The 17,756-nt window shown below is 56.1% G+C and overlaps 4 protein-coding genes across 4 annotated transcripts in view; 1 reads left to right on the top strand and 3 right to left on the bottom strand.

Annotated features, from left to right (window-relative positions):
• Positions 1-5,073, bottom strand: part of VOLCADRAFT_97570 (uncharacterized protein) — a gene marked incomplete at both ends in the record, with an annotated part of 9,691 nt that extends 4,618 nt beyond the window's left edge. Inside the window, 6 exons of the mRNA XM_002956545.1 lie at positions 78-212; positions 787-879; positions 1,220-1,306; positions 1,553-3,013; positions 3,689-4,009; positions 5,002-5,073. Coding sequence (XP_002956591.1) covers positions 78-212; positions 787-879; positions 1,220-1,306; positions 1,553-3,013; positions 3,689-4,009; positions 5,002-5,073 — 2,169 coding nt within the window. The remainder of the gene's footprint in view (positions 1-77; positions 213-786; positions 880-1,219; positions 1,307-1,552; positions 3,014-3,688; positions 4,010-5,001) is intronic.
• Positions 5,074-5,889: 816 nt separating this feature from the next.
• VOLCADRAFT_67186 (uncharacterized protein) lies at positions 5,890-8,998 on the bottom strand (the record flags this gene model as incomplete). The annotated part of the gene is made up of 5 exons (XM_002956546.1): positions 5,890-6,090; positions 6,264-6,426; positions 7,259-7,329; positions 7,900-8,075; positions 8,596-8,998. The coding sequence occupies 5 exons, from the start codon at positions 8,996-8,998 to the stop codon at positions 5,890-5,892; spliced, it is 1,014 nt and encodes a 337-aa protein (XP_002956592.1).
• Positions 8,999-10,261: 1,263 nt separating this feature from the next.
• On the top strand, positions 10,262-14,269 carry VOLCADRAFT_107297 (uncharacterized protein; the record flags this gene model as incomplete). The annotated part of the gene is made up of 7 exons (XM_002956509.1): positions 10,262-10,766; positions 10,843-10,914; positions 10,997-11,115; positions 11,338-11,525; positions 12,214-12,412; positions 12,904-12,949; positions 14,237-14,269. The coding sequence occupies exons 1-7, from the start codon at positions 10,614-10,616 to the stop codon at positions 14,267-14,269; spliced, it is 810 nt and encodes a 269-aa protein (XP_002956555.1). The 5' UTR covers positions 10,262-10,613.
• Positions 14,270-14,819: 550 nt separating this feature from the next.
• rpl27A (component of cytosolic 80S ribosome and 60S large subunit) lies at positions 14,820-16,504 on the bottom strand. The gene is made up of 4 exons (XM_002956547.1): positions 16,476-16,504; positions 16,142-16,296; positions 15,755-15,844; positions 14,820-15,154 (listed from the first exon to the last, which is right to left on the bottom strand). Exons 1-4 carry the CDS (start codon positions 16,483-16,485, stop codon positions 14,966-14,968), a joined length of 444 nt encoding a protein of 147 aa, XP_002956593.1. The 5' UTR covers positions 16,486-16,504; the 3' UTR covers positions 14,820-14,965.
• Positions 16,505-17,756: the final 1,252 nt, after the last annotated feature.

Here is a 17,756-nt window from a genome sequence, read left to right on the forward strand (position 1 = left end):
CACCTACCACCCACCACCCACCACCCACCACCCACCACCCACCACCTACCACCTACCACCTACCACCCACCACCTACCTCCAGCTGGGTGAGCTGGGACAGCGCCCCCCAGGCCATCACCTCCGCGGGCAGGGGACCCACCACCAGGAAGGACAAACTGCGGAGACCCGTCAGACGACTGAGACCACAGAACTCGTCGTGGATGGCGCCGCCCTGAACGGGGGGGGGGGGAGGTGGAGGAGGTGAAGATATCAAAGTGGAAGCAAGAGGAACAGCAGCAGCAGCAACAGAAGAAGAAAAAGAAGACGAGCGCGTATACGACCTGCACCTCCCAGCACTATATAATACATTTATTATTTGTACCGTACAGTACAGTGTACATACAGAGCTGGTCTGGTCTGGGTTGACACTACCGCGATTCGCGGTTTAAGGTCCTGGGTTCGATTCCTGGGGAGACCCCCGAATTAGTCGGGAGCTCGAGATTATGGCTAGCTGCTGAGATGTGGAGTTGAGGTCACAGTTGATGGACCAGATTCGCACGCTGGATTGGTGGCGATTGCCGAACCCTCCGTCTCTTCGGTTGTTCGGGTGAATGGATGAGGAGGGGTCCTAGACGGCTGGACCCGCCGCCTTGGACTTACAGTTCGTATGGCGAAGTATAGTGTGGTAGTGGTGGATGGTGCTATAAGATGATAAATCGTAGAACTGACAAAGTGATAAAGCGGCCCAGAAGCCTCCCACTCTGTAACATTACACACATACAGAGCGGTGGTACGGGAGAACTCACAGCGTACTGCAGATCTTCAATGACGAGGCGAGTAAGGCCCGACAGAGACGCCAGGCAGGCCAGACCCGGGTGCATATTGACCACGTGGTTTACCTGAGAGAGCGGCGGCGGGGGAAGAAGGTAGGGCTTGCGGAGTTAGAGGGGTTCCGAAGCTGTATAGCAGTACGGCAAAGGGGAAAAGGCGAAAGTGGGGTTGGAAAGGAAAGCGGAACGGTGGCTACGGATCAGGCACCACCCGAAAGTGGGACGGGTACTGGGGACGAATCAAACGACGCAACTTGATTGGCACCCTTGCCCCACACCACGAATACCCCCACACAAAAGACAGTAAAATTTTTTAACCTTTTGTAAACCCCCCCTCCATTTCATTAACCTCAATTCGTTGTAAAGGAAACATTCCTGGAAAGGAAACACCTAGAATCGGCTCGCTCACCACTAGCTGTTGCAGGCCCGTAAGCGCCACCAGTCCCGCCATATCCGCAGCCCGCAGCTTCCCGCCTCTAAGAACCAGCGTACGCAGCTGCGGAAGGGACGCCACACGAGACCAAAACAGCCGCTCCCCCCCCTCCAACTCCAACTCCAGCTCCTCCGCTTTCGGGTCCGTATCGTCCTCATCGTCATCAGTCTCGTACTTGCAGCCGGCGCCGCCGCCACCACCGCCGCCGCCACCGCCACCACCGCCGCCGCCACCGCCACCGCCGCCGCCACCACCGCCGCCGCCGCCGCCACCATTGCCGCCGCTACCGGCGTCACGCAGTTCCCTGACGTCGCTATCGCCCAAGCCCTCTCTTCCACCAGCTGGCCATCTCTCCGACAGCGCCAAGTCAGGAACGTCCGCGACGCCGTCCAGGATACCGGTGGCGGCGCCGCCGCCGCTGCCCGCTGCACCGGAAGGACCCGCTGCACCCGCCAGGTCCGCAGCCTCACCACCGGCGTCGCCATGCCTCGCCTCGCTCACATCACCAACCTGAACCGCCGCCGACACGGCCGCCGGCACTGCGATCCCACCTCTAGAGCCGCTCGCCCCGCCGGCCTCATGTCCCGCCGCCGCCGCCGCCGCCGCCGCGCCATGCGATCCCAAAGGCCGTACGTCACCCAGGGCGGACGGTGACAGCCGCCTCAAACTCCACCACCGCTGCCGCCGCTGCTGCTGCTGCTCCTGGGGCGGCATCGTCCAGCGCAGTCTGGAGTCCGCCATCTCCGCATCTACTGCGTCCACCGCCAACGCACCGCCAAAGCGGCGGACGCCTCTTTCCCGCTGCTGGGAGACCCCCGCTGCCTCCGCCTCGCCTTCTTCGCCCTCATGCTGCGTGTCCGCCTCCTCCGGCACCATAGCCGCCTCCTGATGTTCTTCCAGCTGGTCCCCCCCGTCCGCCGCATCCTGCGCCGCTGCTGGCTCCACTGCTAATGCCTGAGGTTCGGGCACTTCCAACCAGTTTTCATCCTCATCCTCTTCCCTAACCTCTGCCCCATGTTCGCTGCCGTCATCAGCGCCGCCGCCGTCGTCTGCGCCGCCGCCGTTGCCGTCGCCAGGCGGCAGCGGCAGCGGCCCCGCAGCCCCTTCTTCATCATGGTCTCCTCCCATGAGCACGTCCTGCTCGGGGTTGTTTGCGGGATGGTTATTTATGTGCAGATCATGCAAATCGGCAAAAGCTTCCAGAAGGTGCTGGTGAAGCTGGTACAGGTGGTGATGCGCCGCCTGCAGATGGTGGTGATGGTCGTGGAGCAGGCCGAACCAGGCGTCATGGCCGCCACCGCCCGCGCCAGCGGCTTCAGCGCCCGCCAGCTGCGGTTGCAGCTGCGGTTGAGGCGGCAGCGGCAGCGGCAGCGGAGGCTCCGGCGGATCAGTACGGCCAACGCGGAGCTCCGTCAGGCCCGCGGCCGCCGCCGCCAGCTCTCCTGCGGCGGCCAGGCAGCGCCGCGGCACGTTCTCAAAGCTGAGTACGCGCAAGCGACAAAGGTACGGCATCAGATTCACCGTCAGAGCGGCCAAACGATTGTTCAGGACAACCTCCGGGCGAAGGCGACTGGGCCGCCGCCGCGCCGGCGCCGATGGCCCCCCTTCACAGCCGCCGGGCTCCAGAACCATGTCGGTCGACTCTTGCTGCTGCTCCTGCTGCGGAGTTTGCAAAACGCCTAGCGCTCCTCCTCCCGTGGCAACGACGGCTGCAGATGTGCCATCGCTCGGCTCCCTCGCTACGCCATGTGCCCCATGCGACCCAGATTGCTGGGGTGCCGTTGGGGCGCCAGTGGGCGGCGGCCCACTGCCTGCTGCTGCTGCTGCCATTGCTCCTCCTGCTTCAGCCATCTCATCCTCCTGCGGCTGCGGCTGATGTGGTTGCTGTGGTTCCCAATACTGCTGTGCGTCTAACAGCTCCTGCTCCTGCTGCTGCTGCTGCTGTTCCTGCTGCTGCTGCTGCTGTGCAATTGCCGCCGGTGGCAGCAATAGCGGAGGTGCAGCATCTGCCCCCTCCGGGATCACATCCTCTTGCTGCTGCGGTTGCTGAGCTGCCTCCAGTCCGTCTAGCAAGGGCACAGCCGGAAGCACCGCCGCCGCTGGCGGCGGTGGCAGGCCAGCCGCAGCCGCTGCCGCAAGAATCGCCTCCATTTGCTCCACTAGCGCCTGCTCCCCTCCAGCGATGTTGCCAGGGTCCTGCTGAGCTGCTTGCTGCAAAAGCTCGTGAATCTGGTGCGCAAGCTGTTGCGCCCAGACTACTGCCTGCTGCTGTGGCTGCTGCTGCGGCTGCTGCTGTGGCTGTGGCTGCTGCTGTGGCTGTGGCTGCTGCTGTGGCTGTGGCTGTGGCTGCTGCTGTGGCTGCTGCTGCTGTTGTTGGATCAGAGGCGCCGCTACCGCGGCGGCCGCCGGCTGTAGCTGGCCAGCGGCGCCAGGAGGGGGCGGTACCACGTGATGAGCGTGAACGACAACGTTTCCACCAGCCAGCTCGATTTGGAATTGCAGCTGAGCGGGGACCGCCTGCAGGGGCTGCGCGACGGCCGCGGCGGGTGCGGCGGCTGCAACGAAATCTACGTCGTCCGGGTGCACGTCGGCCCATGGCACAGCCACGTGCGCATTGCCGGGAGCCCTGGGTGGCTGGCGCTGGCCCGGGGGTTGCGAATCCGGTGGCGGATCGGTGCGGAGGCACAGGTGCAGCTCGCTAACATGGCGTGTCCAGCCCGGCGGAGCGACGGGGGGAGTGTTGCTGCCCATTGGCGACTGGGCGCGCTGGGGGCGGGTATCGGGTAACAAAGCCGGAGCCAAGGCAGCCGCATCTGCACCTTGGGAAAGGCCTGGGCGATTGATGCGTAGGAGGTGGTGTGTCTCCGAAGTCCGAGGGTGGCCCTCGACCCAGATGCATAGGCGGTTCATAGTCATCTCGGTAGCTGTCTCTAACTTACGGCAGACCAAACGTACATTTGGCAAGGAACGCCTTGGAAGGTAATCTATGATGAGCAAAAGTATTTCCATGGGTAGCGAAAGCAACCCAGGTACGTTCTCGGATTCGCAGGGCTGAGCGGGTCCCGCGCTGGAACCCAGCGAGCCTGCTTCACCCATCCTTTGCGTAGAAATCAGGAGTTGCTACCGTAGCTTCTATGATGGGCCCTTCCGTCGAGGTGAAGCTTGCGTCCTACTAAGCTTTCTGTACGCGAGGAATTGCGCTGTGCGATTAAATACAACTCGTGGAAAACGTATGAACGTAGCTGCCTTTTGTCATGCAGAGTTACCTTGTGTTTTTTAATGTACGAGAGGTTAGCTTCCGTTGAATCACGACATCGCTAACTCGTGAACGGCCGTATTACCGCTGCCCCGCTATCAGTTTCATGTCGACGCTCAAACAGGAGACAAAGTCACATGGCCTGGAGTCTCAGCGTGCCTTTGAATCTACTGCAAAGGCAGACACAAGGCAAGCAAGCTGTACACGTCAGTGACAATATTAGTCCTCAATGAGGAAGTATTTTGAAACGTGGAGAGATGAAGCTCTCAATAGACAAAATTATTTCGCTCTAACCTGCCACATGGACAAGAACATCATCCGGGGCCTCGACAAGAACATCATCCGGAGCCTCCGGCGAACGGCAGATTGCATAATCCACTCTTCGCATCCACCCGTCTGCCGGATCGGCGGAGCATTGAGGTCCTCCATGGCCCACCCGCCTGCTCTCCCGCACCAGACACACTTCCATACGGTTACAACCCAGTTCCGAACTCCTACTCACCGTCGCACTGCCTAGATACGAACTTAACCCGCACGCACCCTTTCCAAGTCCACTCTCCGCTCCACGCGGCATTGCAGACATGCACATATACGTACATACACTCACACACACGCGCGCGCGCTTTGCACTAGAGACTCCCACGTCATGCTCTTCCCCGTAACCCCACAAAGATTAACGTTTCCATATCTCTAGGGGCCATGCCCCGCCACGGTGCGTGCCACCCGGCCGGGCGACCCCAAGAGCGCTGTCCCGCCGCTAGCAAAGTCGGTCCGCCTGTCCGTCCGTCAGTCAGTCTGTCAATCGAGCCGAATGGAAGGCTGCCCCTGCAGGGTCCTCCTATATACATACATACATACATACAAACAGACGCACGTGAGTTAGTCATGTGTGTCATCCTTACCAGTTCCTGTCCACGACTCAGATCACGATGTAACACACGCACACATTTCCCCCACTCCACAGTCCATCAAACTACGATGCATCATCAAACTCCAGCGCCGCTTTTTGAACGCCCGTTCATATTTCGTCAATCACACAGCAGCCACGTTGACTTCCGACACGCCTGACGGTCTACTCCTACTCTAACACATCCGGTCCATTTACTTTTCCATTTTCCGAACGCTTGCGCAACAGCTCCCTTCCGGAGTGTGTTTCCAACGATCTGAGCCACGACGAGGGGACATTGTGTGCGGACATTTTAGTCACCTAATCGTCCAGGGAATCGCTGTCGACCATCTCGTCTCCTCACTGCTGGAAGCTGAAAAAAAGATAGTTCCTTTTTTTCAACAATCAGAGCTTTCGGGCAGTTGAGAAGAGTCTCCCTAGGCAGTCAGCCTCACCCGCACCTCCCCCCCCCCTTCCCCCCCCCCACAACCCCAACAGGTCAGGTCAATCCTTGGCGCCCCAGGGCAGCCGGCCCGGGAACATGTCCGGTCCGCAGTACGACAGCAGGGCGCGCAGCTCCGGGCATCGACTCGGGTGAATGGGCCCCACCGCGAAGGGGTCCCGACGCAGCTTCTTAGCCAGCAGGTCGCCCCCGCAACCGTACGGGTCAGCCGCAAAGGCGCGTACGGTGCGAGCCTCGCCCTCCTACGTGCACGGAGTTGTGAAGGGGGCAGCAAGGGGAGGGAGGGGCCGCAGCATCAGCATCAGCAGTAGCTGAGGAGGGGTGGGGTTTTGCGGGGTGTGGTGACAACTCCTCCGCAATACGCCGCAATCCCCATGACCGTCCCATTCAACAAGGCACTGGCCAACCGACCCACCTGGGCGCCCACAGCATCCGGCGGCACCGGCGTCCCCACGAACCGAAAGTACTCCGCAGGCCACTGTACGGCCTGCCGGTGTAGTGTACGGAACCGCGCCTCCTTCAACGTGTACGACACCACGGTAATGAGTTCGGGATAATGCCCGGTGAGCTCATAAAACCTGGCCAGTGTGCGACGGGTGAACGACGGCAGGAGGACAGGGCCGAAGATTCAGTTAGGAGTTGTGGTTGACGGTTAAGAGACCAGTTCAGTTCGGTTCAGTTGGTTTAGTGGGCGGGAATTTCAATTACGGAGTTCAGTTCGCAGTTCGCGGCTGTGGCCAGGGCAGGTCTGGCACGGAGCTGCCACAGAGATGCCGAAACGATGTTCACGTGCATGTTGCCTAATTAGTCTACTTCCGAACAGTTCCACACCACGCCAACTTGGCCCATAGCCGTCTTCGCCTCAATGTCATATTTGCGTGCGTAATTCAACACACAGACAGACACACACGCATGGACCCAGTTCAGCCACATGTAACTTCGTCGCCATTTCATGCCCATAGCTTAGGTCAATAACACACGACGGTAAACACAACGGTAAATAAATAAAACTGAGTAGCTTTGCTATAAACTGAGTGTTGTTATAAAATCAAAAAGCCCATTTTGATTTTTTCCATTCCGGTTTGACGCAGGCAATGATATGACCCACATCGCCAACATGCTCCCATTTCGACACGTGTACCTCAAACGAACGATCTTCCACCCGTTCGCGTACGGCACCCATTTCCCCTCTCACTAATGGGCCTTATCAGCACATAAATCGGGCGCATCTGGCAGTAAGGTTTCCGGCGCCATCCTTCCGGCGCCATCTTACCTCCCCACTCCCTGCAGCGAGGGGGCCCTGGACGTCCAACCCGCAGAGACTCTTGACTCAATGACGAGCAAACCCATTTTAAAAAAGAGTAGAGGGCGGAGTTTTGGTCCCCTTGCGCATCCCACGTTCCCCTATACCTGCATAAGCTGAAAAGAAGGTTCTCGAAGCTGTCCCTGGCGTGCTCCTCCGTGAAGGTTCGGTTGCGCACCTGGGAAATAGGGAAATAGCACCGTGTTTTGTACGGCAGAAGTCCGTTGTAAAAGTCATAGCAATAACAGCTGGGACGTGTACCCTGTCATGCAACTGCTGTGCCAATTTTTCGCAAACACTGTTACGGTTTATGGTGTATTGTTCTGCGAAAGGTGTTTTTGTGCTCCTTTTGCCGTACTATGCCGTACAATGGCGTTATTACACCTAGATAGAGCAGGGAAGACGCCAGGTCAGGACACAACTTTTAGCAAATTTCTTTTGTTGGAAGTTTTTGATGTAAGCTAAAAAGAGAGGTGTATGCGCTTTATATAATCCGCAACCCTACTTAGTTTACATCGCATTGTACTTCAATCTACACCCAATAACACAACACCGCGCAACACCGCACCGCCTCCTCATCGGTAAAAAAATCAATCGATCCTTGCAGGTCCTCAGGTAACAACATCAACCTTTCCCAACAACAGCTGCCCAGTCCATCCCGTCTCCCTGCCCCATCTCCACGCGCACAGCCCCCCTACCCCTCCTGGCCTCCACCTCCCCTCCCCACTCCCTCCCCACTCCCCCCCACCTCGGTACGTCCGAACCAGTTCGCCGCTTCCGCCACCACCCAGTAGCTCAGCCCCTCGCTGCGAGGTCCCGCCGCTCTCCGGGTCTGCCCCCCGCTGAACAGCAGCAGCGCGTCCGGGTCCAAAGCGGCCTCCTCGATACCCAGCTGGATGTGGTCCAGGAAGGACTGCGCCTCACCTGGCGGGGAGTGCGGGGTTTTGGGGTCCGAAGGGGAGGAGGTTTGGGTTTCGGAGGTAAAGATCAAGAGGATTGGGTGGTGGGCTGTTGCTAGGAGAGGAAAAAAAGCCAGTTGGTGTGTATGTGTGTAGTTGTCGGTGGGGAAAGAGGGTTAAGGAAAAAAGACTGAAACGTTGTTCGATACCATATCCGGACGCGGGATGCCGCAGCGCGGTTAAGGTTTGGGGGAAGGGGAGATGTGAGAAAATTTTGCGTATCAAGGGATAAGAAGGATGACAGCACAGGGGCCCCGATCAAGGAGGAAATGCGATTAGGGTCTTGAAGGGAAGGGAGGGGGAGCAGACGTAAGCTAGCCTTATTTTTCCCTTGTAGCACCGGGAAACAAATGATCATTTCCCCGTAAAATTCAAAGCGTGGCTTTGGCGGCTGTCTCCGTTTCTTCGCACTTCCCCTCGCCTGAACCTTGACCTTTGGACCCTTTGTTTTCCCCCCCGGTTTATGACTGCTGCTCAGTGCTCACCCTTGACTTTTTGGTATTCTTCGAGGAACCACGACGACTCCTTGCTAGCTTCGGAGTAGTCAACGCCCGTGTAGACCGCATGCCCGGCGACAAGCACCAGATTCTTCAACGCGGATGCTGGGAGAAATGATTTGGCTTCTGACTCCAAGAGCTTCCTATTGCGTTTAAGCGCCGCGCTCTGAGGGCTTTCACGGAAGCGGAAGAAGTACCATCCGGGTGCCAAGAGCAGCAGGACGAGGCTAACCCTGACAGCGCTACTGATCCAGCGTCGTTGTGAGAGCGTAAGCTTGCCATGAGGCGCCGAGTAACCATACTGTAAGCCTTGCTGGGGGTCTGCCGATCCCACGGCTCCTCTGGGATGCCTACTATGTACGCTTTCATGCCCCACGTATACCGGCAGCATGCTGCCTTATCAAACTGGACAGCTAATTTTAAAGAAAAACACAAAGCAAGACTGTAGCTAGGTCGTTGAAGGAAGCTTCATAACCGGTAAACCAACCATAAGTTGAAAATGCTTTCATGTACCATACAGTTATACAGTAAAGATCTCTATGAGATAGTTGTAAGAAAACTGAGTGCAACATACATAATCGGTTGACGTTTGCTTTCTAGTGTTATTTAAACATCTTGGCATAATTACTTTCACGTTGATGCAGCATTAGCAATCATGGCGCACATTCAGCTTTCCTGAGCATCATACTGTGAAGCTGTCCTCCACACCCACAGAACATACCGTATTAGGTGCCTGTCGAACGGTGAGGCCGAACGAACAATAACAAAACGCTTAAAAGATTTGAAAAATACGATGCACTCTGCTTTGCTTTCTAGTGTTGGAAGCTGGGGCGTCCAAGGACTATTAGATGCCGTACACTCGCCGGAAAACCCTACCTACCCACGTTCGCCGACTTACCCACCTATGCATGTCTGCCACATCCTCTTACCCCTGCGACATCGTGTCTGTCGCCCACTCCCATGATTCCCATGATCCTAGCAACGAGGATTCGGGACTGTTCGGCCGCCTGGGCGCATAGCGCCTGCAGTGATATCGGCACTACCGGCATGGGGCTACAAGTGATATTGTTGAACCATTACTGATTCTTTTATCATTCATACATCATTCGGCACAATGTAGTAGCCTTGGTACTTGTAAACGTAGCAACGCCTCCATGGCGAGTCTGCAAGCCCTTGTAACAGCAGCCCAAAGGCCAGCTGCTGCAACCCGTGCTTCTATAAGCAATGTTTGAGCCCGTCAGTCAGTATGAGGGGTGACCAGGATGTCTCAACCTGCCGTATTCATACTCCAAGATACACCGCAACCCGTTTCAAGGCGTGCGTTTCAGGAACTGCGGTACTTACAACACGTAGGCCCTTCCCCATATGGAATTTGCTGATATCTTGCAAACTATATAACAGTGTTTTTCCAATGAGACGGCGGCGCCGGCCAGGCGAAAAATTGTTGTAATTATCTTGATTATACGTGGCTGCATTGTGAACACGCGACCGTCCCTTACAGTTAGATAACAGCTAACTCGTGATGAGCTTCGTACCATGGCTGAGTATGCCACGGAATTTCTTGTCACGTTCTGGCACGTTGTACGGCTTTGGGCTTGCGTCGACTTGTTGCCATTGACCATGCATCTTCCAGTTCCAATTATTCTGGTTCGAGATTTTTATTCCTAATCATATCACAGTACACTACGTTGTGCTGCTGGCAACAATCTACGCTCCACCTTCCATTTGACACGTTGACCTTGTCCTGCTTACCCAAGGCCTTCTGTTTCTTGAGACCATTTCCGTATTTTCCCGAGACAAGCCTTGACCGTTTATCCTAGCCTCCGCGGTCCACCGTAGTGCACTCGACAAAATGGACGCTTGCGCCGCGCTTGCGGCATAGGCACCGGCGCGGACTAAAATAGAGCCGCTGCGCTGGCGGCATTGCAGTAGACAGGTCAGCGCCCTGCAGCTGCTTGGAGAACCGTTGTGCTTTAGCCACAACTTGTCAGGAGCCCTACACCACCATGCCTGTTCTGCGGCGTGCCCTAAGTGTCCTGAAGGCGCCCTTTGTCTTTGTTGGAAAAGCATATAATGATACGGCTCAGAAATATCCCATGTATACGGGAGTGGTCACTACGGTCATCAAGACGAGCGCTGCAGACCTGTTTGCGCAAAAGGTAACACGCTGCCTAGGGCTTTTACCTGGTAGACCGTCTCCTCAGCAAGTTGCTCATCTTGCTTCTCATCTTGCAGATAGTTGAGCGTCGAGAGGAAGTGGACTGGCGTCGCCACGGCATGTTTGTATTGTTCGGCTTTGGCTACCTTGTAGGTTTTTAATCAGCATGACGCCTCGCTGAGTGCGCCCGGGGACCATAAACCCTAGCTAAGCTTACCCGTTTTCCCGTAGGGTTGCTGGCAGTACTACCTCTACAACGACCTGTTCGTTCGGTGGTGTAAGCCAATTACAGCGCTCGTCGGCCACCGTGGCTCAGCACCTGTGAAGACATTCATTGATCAATGCATTCAGTGAGTAATCTCATGCTTGGGGTGTGCAAGGACGGCAGTTGCTCGTGTGAACCGTTGCTGGGCACCCGGCACCCAATACAATTCTGCTCCATGATGTGCATCTCCCCCCGGCATCCGACAATGTTCGAGCCAGCGGCCCCCTTGAAGGCCCCTTTTTCTGTCCTGTCAGCTTGCAAGTAGGAGACGCGTGTGCTGACCGGGGTGCATCAATCGTCCCTGCAGTCACCCGGTGCTGTACTTCCCGAGCTTCTACACCCTCAAGGGCATGGTGGAGGGCAAGCCCCTCTCGGAGTCCATGTCGGAGTATCGCGAGCACCTGTGGGATAACTGCAAGGCGCTGTGGATGATCTGGGTCCCCGCACAGATGGTGAATTTCACCGTCGTGCCGCTGCACCTGCGCATCCCCTTTGGTAAGATTGGGAAAACCCTTGCACAAGGCAAGGATTGGAACCAGGGGGGGGTCATTGAAAGCCCTTCTTGAGAATGGGCCGTCACACACTGTTGAGGGAAGGGAGGGAGAGGCGTGGACGAAGGCGCAACGAAGTGCAATGCAGCGCCAAGTAGTGCTATGTACATTTTCAACACGCTAAATAGATGCGAAGCAGCATGACGCAGGGGTGGACCCTCCACCTTGGCTAAACCGCAGATCACCGCAGATCACGCTTCCTTGCAAAGAAATATCAAGAATTATTAAAGTGTTGCGGGAGTGCAGCTCAACGGGAGCCCCGCACATTGCCACGGGCGGGTGCGGGTGCGAATCATTTTGTAATTTATATTATAACAAAAGGTCAAAGATCTGGAACTTTTTTGTTTCCCTTTAGGGGACCATAACTTTGGTTCCGCACGTCTCGGAGCTGTGACAGGGTGATGGGTCACGGTCAGTGTCCACACACTCATCCGCACCAAAATTCGAGTGTCCCTCTTCGGACGCCCTGATCGCCCTTTCCCCCTGCCTCTCCACGCCCGGGCCACGCGGTGGCGTGTCTGGGTCGGCGGTAATGAGTTTAACATGAGTTAAAGATTCGGTTTCGTTTTCCTGCTGAAGCGCCTCGTGTATACTTTCCAACGCATGCACATTCGAAACGCTGCTGCACGTAGTGGCGGGCGTGTCCTTCGCGTGGACCGTGGTTATCAGCTGTATGCGTGGCGCGCTGGACAAGAAGAAGCCGGCTGCCGAGGAGGATACGGCAATCATGATGGAATCGGTGGTCGCAAACGCGGGGGCAGCGCCGCCCATTGTGGCACGCAGCTCACCGATTGCGCTGCAGCCCCTGCTGTTCAACGCTGCAAACGCCAGGTGAGCGGTAACCTGCTGAGTCCCCCAGGGTTCGCTCTGGGGGGCCCTGTTAGGACTTGTGTGCCAAGGAAGGAACGGCTTTGGCCCAATGAAAGATTTTTTGCAGGTGCAGGAAAGAAATATGGCGTGCCATGTGGGTGGTGGTGGGGGCCGAGGAAGTGCATGGCGCTACGCATGTTAATAATGACCTTCACTCGTGGTATTGGGGTATAAATACGGCTAGGCCACGGTTGTTTTATGGATAGCCCCACTTTTGTTTGGATGGGGGCTATTGCGGAATGCCGCCGGATGGTCGGCGCTGCAGGAAACTTCGTCATTGCTAGCTGTGACCTGTTCATGGAAGAAGCGGGAAGCAGGGAAGCAGACTTGGCCACCATGGCGTTCGGTTTCCTGTTCCGATTTGTGGCTGGACTTGAGTCCCAAGCTCCTAACCTTCGTAATGCACCTTTGCCTTGGGTTTATGCCCATATCTGTTGTGTCTGGTTTCACAGCGCGGACAGCCCGCAGGAGGCGGAGACGTCCTCACCACCGGGCCCGGTGGGATTGCAGCAGCTGGTGGCGGCCGGCGACGCTGGCGATGCGTCGACAGCCCCTTTGCTGCTTCGTTAAGCAAGGATCGCACGACGTGTGTGTGCCGTCGTCCGTGCCGTGTCCGTTTCACGGCACGATAGGGGGACCAACTCGTCGTATAGATCTAAGCATAGCTTGGTAACCTGCGCCAGGAGAACAAAACTACATTGTTAAATACTTTTATTCCCAAGCACTGTAATTACGTTTCGTTAATGTTGTGCAAGTTGATGCATGTGGTGTCTTGGGGTTCCGGGTCTTCGTTACGTCGGCTACATTGTTTTTCCCACGCGATAAGGCTGTAGCTTTGCAACTGTCGCAGGTGCGCAATGTGGGGGCCTGTGCCTCAGCATGGGTGTGTGTATCCTTTTAAAGTAGAGCGGCTGGACGGCGTTGGGTTGTATAACCGGTCCGTTTGTGTGTTGTATTGTTCCATAATCGTTACTGCAGGAGCTGCACATGGGCATGCAGTGTCGCGTGGTGTTGTCCTGGGAGTTGGTAGCTTCGATGTGCCATACACCCGTATTATTCACGTCGCAAGCGTTCGTGATTACGTCACCGTGCAGTTTGCAACCATACATGTCGCCGTCTCGGATGGAATGAGTGGGTGCAACTGAGGTGCATTCCTCAGGTATAGGCCGGGAATTTTAGGTCGGAATTTTTCGAGTTGTTTGGGAGAGAAGCGAGACATGAGAGTCTAAACTAGGAGCGCCAGGACGAGCAGGGATTGCGTCGGATGTCAGGAAGATGTAAACAAGCTCAGGTCGAGCTCCCCGGTGGCCTGTTTCCAGGCGACCCTGGCACAGCGTGACGACCATATAAACTAGTGCTCGGGCAGCAGGTTGCCAACTAAAATAACCTGTATGGTTTCCTTGGATCCAGAAACCTAGTAAAACTTACGGCAGCACCCATCTTTGTCAACATCTCCAAAGATATGCATGTGTGTTTAGTTACGTCTTTATAATGCAAAAGCGCCTCGACAGCTTCGCCGTTGTTGGCTCTAGATGAAAAGAAGCGAGGCAACCTGAGTCTGTAGAGGATGGCATCATACATTTGATCGGCGCAGGTTTTGGACCGGTTCCGGCATTTTGCCTTTCGCTGATCAGTGATCAGATGTGTCTTGTCCGTTACTGTTTTCATTTGCACCCTGCTGAGGGTTGCAGTAAGGTTTAATTTTTCGCATCTTGGGGTACCCTCGGCCATCGACCGAACGCATCTCCAAAGTGTAACTTGACCCCACTGTCCGCACCCTCGCAGCCGCGACCGACCCCGCTGTCCGCGTCATCATGACCGAACCCCCCTTCGCATCTAACCCCTTCGGACGGTCCGCCCCAGCCGCCCCGAGGCCGCTGCTGCGCTGCAGTTGCATTCTGACCGCCGTACATGGTTATGCCGGTGCGTGTAGCAATGCTTGGTTGGTAGAGGCGGCTGGATTTGGATGGCTTTCCTTAAAGTTGTGTGGGCTCTGCTATCCCGCCGGCATTCATCCACTTTTCTTCTGGACCTCCTGTACATTATGAGCCCTCCGCAGCTGCTCGGCTCCGATTTCCATGACCTGTTGCCGTAGAGCTTCTACATGAGTGTCAGGGAGACGTGTGCATGCATTTTTCAAGACCCATAATAATTCATATCGCAGACGGCGCTTGTCACGCGTGGCGACCCATTTTCCATGCCTAGAACATTTTAGGGCTACATTTCTTCCCGTTTCCTTAGCTTCCCCAAAAGGCAGGAAAGGCAGTTCGTTAATCCATGACTTTTCGAGCACAAGTAGCTGTGACAGGGCTGTACGCTGAATAAACCAGCGTAATACAACTCTTCTCACTGGAGCGTGGTGGGAGAGCGCGATTGTGTCTCACACGTTACACGAGGTCAAAAGCCCCTCAGGTCAGTGGCCTGGCGCAATGCAGCAGCTGCAAACTGGCTGTCAGGACAGCGGTGCAGGCTAACCGCGTAGGACGCCAGAACCACGGGGCCACTGAGCAACGCTCATGCAGTGAGAACGCAGTCGCCACCAACAGCCCGAATCTTCTTCTCAGCCAGCGAAGAGAAGAACTTGGCCTTCACCACCACCGGCTGCTCAGGCAGCTGACCCTTGCCCAGCACCTTCGAAATGCCATACTTCGTCACATCAATGACGGCAGCAGAGCTCTTGTCCTTGGCGGCCTGCTCGCGAGCCTGCTCGGGAGGAAATGTGTTGTGCGTGGACCAGGACGGGACGTTCATGTTAACGATCCTCGGCTGCTGGGGCTCATACTATAGTCGACTCTCCACGTCAGCGTGGGAGACCCAGACCATTACAGAGTCCTTCCCATTGCCGCAGCCGTTTGGAAACCACGGCACGCATTAGGCACTTCACTTCAGCACGATTATGTGTGCGAAGGAATGGCGGTGTGCCCCTTTCCATAATGTTGTACGGGCAATGGCAAGACGCGCACTCGGTACAGGTTTGATAGAGTACTACTCCTGCAATGTCATTCCGTTCCATTCGGTCTCGTTCAACCGACAGGTGACAGCCATACATCGAACATGCAAGTCCCCATAGTGGTACGAGGTATAGCTGTTCCCATGGCATGCATTTCTCAGCATCCGTTTTGTGGCCATGTTCCATGCCAAGGTCTAGCACCGCTGTCACGCACGGTTACCGAGTTGACTCGGAAGCCTTAAAGCGCTTCATACGCCCGAATAAGATGCTTGCCGCACTAGGTCCCACCCTTGTAATTCACCCAAGGTTGATATGGCCCGACTACCTTGATGCTGGAAACCTATACCACCCACCTCCTCGCCAACCAGGGTCCACAGCTTGTCCAGGTTGATGATGGGGCAGTGGTACTTGTTCCGTGCATAGTGGAAGTGCCTCATACCGACCTGAATGGCAGCCATCACCAAGCCGTAAGGCTACCTTTCGCGGCACACGACATATGCTGCTGAGGTGCATTCAGTGCAGAATTTTCAGCGCCAAAGAATTTCTGCCTGATCTTCACGGATAGAGTTTGTATTGTTATGCAATGTCAATCCATAATGCTGGGTGCAAAAGTGTGAATTCAATGCTGCGGCGGCCGACCAAGGCTCCTTCACAAACGACTTTCCCGCCGGGCTATAAGCTCCATACTGTTACGTGGCTGAAGCTGCGCTCCAAATCCCTCTGCAAAGGTGAAAGCTCACCTTGCCGAAGTAGCCAGGGTGGTACTTGTCCATCATAATGCGGTGGTGGTGCTGACCACCAGCGTTACCGCGACCACCTGGATGCTTGCGGTGCTTGCCAACGCGGCCATGGCCCGCGCTGACGTGACCGCGCTTCTTCCGGTTCTTCTTGAACCCTGCGGACAACCCGGCGGCAGGATTTCAAACCCATATCCTTGCTAAATCGTATAACTGATACATAACAATTAGTCGATTCATGCAAACTTAGATTAGAGCAGAGGTGCGCAGCAGTCTGCGCCGAAATGTAACAAGTGGGCGGCGGCAAAGCACCTAAATCGCAATTACGGGTACCTACTGGTGGTCATTTTCCCGTCAGGCTCGTGGGCTGAGAGGGAGGCACGTTGGTGGCTGTAGACAGTAAGTAGGCCCAAGCGCGGTCGCCTCCCTGGAGCCGGGACTAACTTCCTCAACTACCACTATTTACAATAGGTTACTAAAACAAATTCTGCAAGTATGTAGTTCTTTAATTCAACATATGAATTTACTCTGATTTAATAACGCTTGCTTGTTCTGGCTTCTACTTAAACAACCTGCTCCCCTTTTGTCCGCAAGCGTCCTGCATGTAGTCCAAAAGCATGGGGGAGGTGACTGGGGAGAAGGGGACACAACGCGTCCACAACACTCGAGCCCAACCAGCACAGTCGGTTGCCGAGTGTTCGGAGGTGTAGTACACTTTGACTTTCTGGGCCCTTCCTGGGCCTCCTGAGCTCCCATGAGTCAGGCAGCGCAGTATCAGAAGATCAAGATGAAAGGCACGCAGGTGGATTCACGACAATCTCCCGCCTGGGTTAGAGCCTCCTGTGTACCTTGGCGGGAGCTGCGCCTTCCGGTTTTGGGGCCCGTGCATGAAGCTGAGCGTGTATCGGCGGCGAATCAGGGTAAATCGTGCACCGTCACACCCGGAGGAGCCCAGAGAAAAAACATCGAGCATGACTACATCTGTGGCCCCAAAACGAAACAACGGCCAAACAACGACCTGCACCAGAACAGTATTTTGCTGATGTCGTCCAGGTAGACAACCTGGAAGGCATAGCAGCCGACCTAGTGCTCCAAAAGGCAGTTTGCAGTGTCCACATACCACTACCATACCAGCCTGCCCGCCTGGGCCGGCGACCAAGCAGCATCTACAGCCTTTTCCCCAAACCGACCTCCGGGGGGCTTCCCCATGACGTGAGACCGAACCACCAGTAGGCATGGGGACCTTGGGGCCTCCATACCCAGTACGCCGTGCTTTTCATGTCGCAGCCATCTCCTGCACAAGCCTTGCATCCTATTTCCTGGTATCTTGCAAAATGTCCCAAATGTTGCTATTAGCTCATTTTGTTGTGCACTGCGCCGGCACCAGAACTCGCCTGGCCGCTGCACCCAACTTCATAGCTCCAGCACCCGCACCGTACACTGGGGCTGCCCTCTCTTCCATCACCAAGAGCAAGCCACCAGCCACCCAGAAAGCACCAACCAGGGAAAAAGCACCAAGCATGCGCGCTTCAACGCCGTCATCTTGATCCGCATCCAAACGCATACGCTACCATGCCCATCACCACACGCACGTAAGACCGCCCTGCTCGTCCATCGC

Source organism: Volvox carteri (genome assembly GCF_000143455.1).
Source record: "Volvox carteri f. nagariensis unplaced genomic scaffold VOLCAscaffold_62, whole genome shotgun sequence".
Taxonomy (NCBI): Eukaryota; Viridiplantae; Chlorophyta; class Chlorophyceae; order Chlamydomonadales; family Volvocaceae; genus Volvox; species Volvox carteri.

Excerpts from the sequence above, each read along its gene's own strand:
- rpl27A (XM_002956547.1), bottom strand. Across the intron at positions 15,845-16,141 it reads ACCCTGGCTACTTCGGCAAG|GTCGGTATGAGGCACTTCCA; the intron begins GTGAGCTTTCAC and ends GCTGCCATTCAG. Across the intron at positions 15,155-15,754 it reads GGACCCTGGTTGGCGAGGAG|GCTCGCGAGCAGGCCGCCAA; the intron begins GTGGGTGGTATA and ends CCTCCCGAGCAG.